Source organism: Numida meleagris, chromosome 1 (genome assembly GCF_002078875.1).
Source record: "Numida meleagris isolate 19003 breed g44 Domestic line chromosome 1, NumMel1.0, whole genome shotgun sequence".
Classification (NCBI taxonomy): domain Eukaryota; kingdom Metazoa; phylum Chordata; class Aves; order Galliformes; family Numididae; genus Numida; species Numida meleagris.
In genome coordinates, this window is record NC_034409.1 from 130986746 (window position 1) to 130988420 (window position 1675).

The window sequence follows — 1675 nt, forward strand, 5'->3', positions numbered from 1 at the left end:
AGCCCTGCCGCCGCCGCCGCCTCCATTTCCTCCTGCCGCGGGCAGGCCCCGGCCTCGGCCGCGCCCCCAGCCCCGCCGCGGGGAAGGAGAGGAAGGTGGAGGCCGCCGTGGAGACGGCTCGCTCCGCTCCGAGCAGACGCAGCCTCTCTCCCGACCGCCGGCACCGGGACGGAGGCAGGAGGGAGGGGCAGATGCTCGCCTCGCCCCGCCCTGCCCCGCCTCACCTCGCTCCGGCGGGAACGGGGCGCCTCAGCCCACGCAGGCCCTGGCCTCAGAAAACCACCTATCCGCACCTACGGGGCCCGCCGCAGCCTTAGGCCGCTTCTTGGTGGGGCGCGAAAACCAATGCTCGGATGGGTGTATATTGACTGATCTATTCCTCTGAAAATGTCTGGGATAGTTCCCTAATGCTGCTCTGAGATGGTGTTTCCCAAGCCCTGCAGAAGTGAAGCTCCCGCTGTGGTAGCCCCTGTAGGAAGTGGTGACAGTGGGGCAAAGCCCCCCATTTTAAATCTTATTGAATGCTGAAGACACATCTTGAAGCATGAAATTCCGTGACAGAACACAAAGGACAGGCTAAAGCCCCAAAAGGTGTGATCCAGCTGCCTGTCCCAGCGCAATATGGTTGTGTCCTCTGTGTCTGGTCATGCAAATCATAGAATCATTATGGCTGGAAAAAAAACTCAAAGGATCATCTAGTAGAACCATCAACCCATCACCCGCGTGTCCACTAACCATGTCCCTAAGTGCCGCATCCACACATTTCTTCATCACCTCCAGGGATGGTGACTCCACCACCTCCCTGGGCAGCCTGTGCCAGTGCCTCACTACTCTTTCTCAGAAGGAATTTTCCTAATATCCAGCCTGAACCTCCCCTGGTGAAACCTGTGGACAATACCTCTTGTCCTATCACTGTTACATGGGAGAAGAGGCCCAAATGTGTTCTGTCCTTAGGAAGGCCCACACAAAAAATCATACATTTGGGCTCAGTAGCAGGAGAGGTGGGAGTCTTAAAATCCACACAAAGAAGAAAGCATGACTGAGAAATGTAAGTGGATTTTCAAGCTATGAGGAGGGATCCCTGAATCCCAGTCTGATGTCCACACTGCTCGGGACTGGCTCCCTCTGCAGTAGGCCATCATAGTTCATGCCACAAACCATTTCACCCTGCTTTTCCTATGAAATCTTGTGTGGTAAATATATGAGAATTGCTATTTTTTTTTGATTGTGAGAATAAGTAAATACCTAAATAATACCTGTCCCCTTGAAACTGATATACAGTGGAAGATGGTTTTTCTTACCTTGAATCATACAAAGTCTATGAGGAGACAGGGGAGCTTGCCAACAGTGTTGGAGCGCAGTGTGCTTGGTAGCACGTAGCTGACCTGCGAAGCTAACTTTGTAGAAGATTTACGATGTAATCTTAGATATCAATTAAGTTGTTCTTATGGAATGTGCTGTTCTGCGCGGTGTACCTTGTGTGAAGCTTGCTTAGAAACAGCATTGTTTTATGACATGTCCTGTGATGAATGGACTACATACCCTGTAAACAAGTCGACTATATAACAAAAGCTTGTTGCTACAATAAATGAAGCTGTTTAAACTCACATTGAGTTGGCATGGCTTCCCCACGCTGACTGGAGGGTAACCCTGCGCTTTAGTGTTTACTAACAAA

General features: G+C 51.2%; 1 protein-coding gene across 1 annotated transcript in view; it reads right to left on the minus strand.

Moving 5' to 3' along the window:
- Positions 1-1441, minus strand: part of CHST10 (carbohydrate sulfotransferase 10) — a 17664-nt gene extending 16223 nt beyond the window's left edge. Inside the window, exon 1 of the mRNA XM_021413305.1 lies at positions 1302-1441. Within this exon, the coding sequence (XP_021268980.1) occupies positions 1302-1311 (10 nt within the window). The 5' untranslated portion in view covers positions 1312-1441. The remainder of the gene's footprint in view (positions 1-1301) is intronic.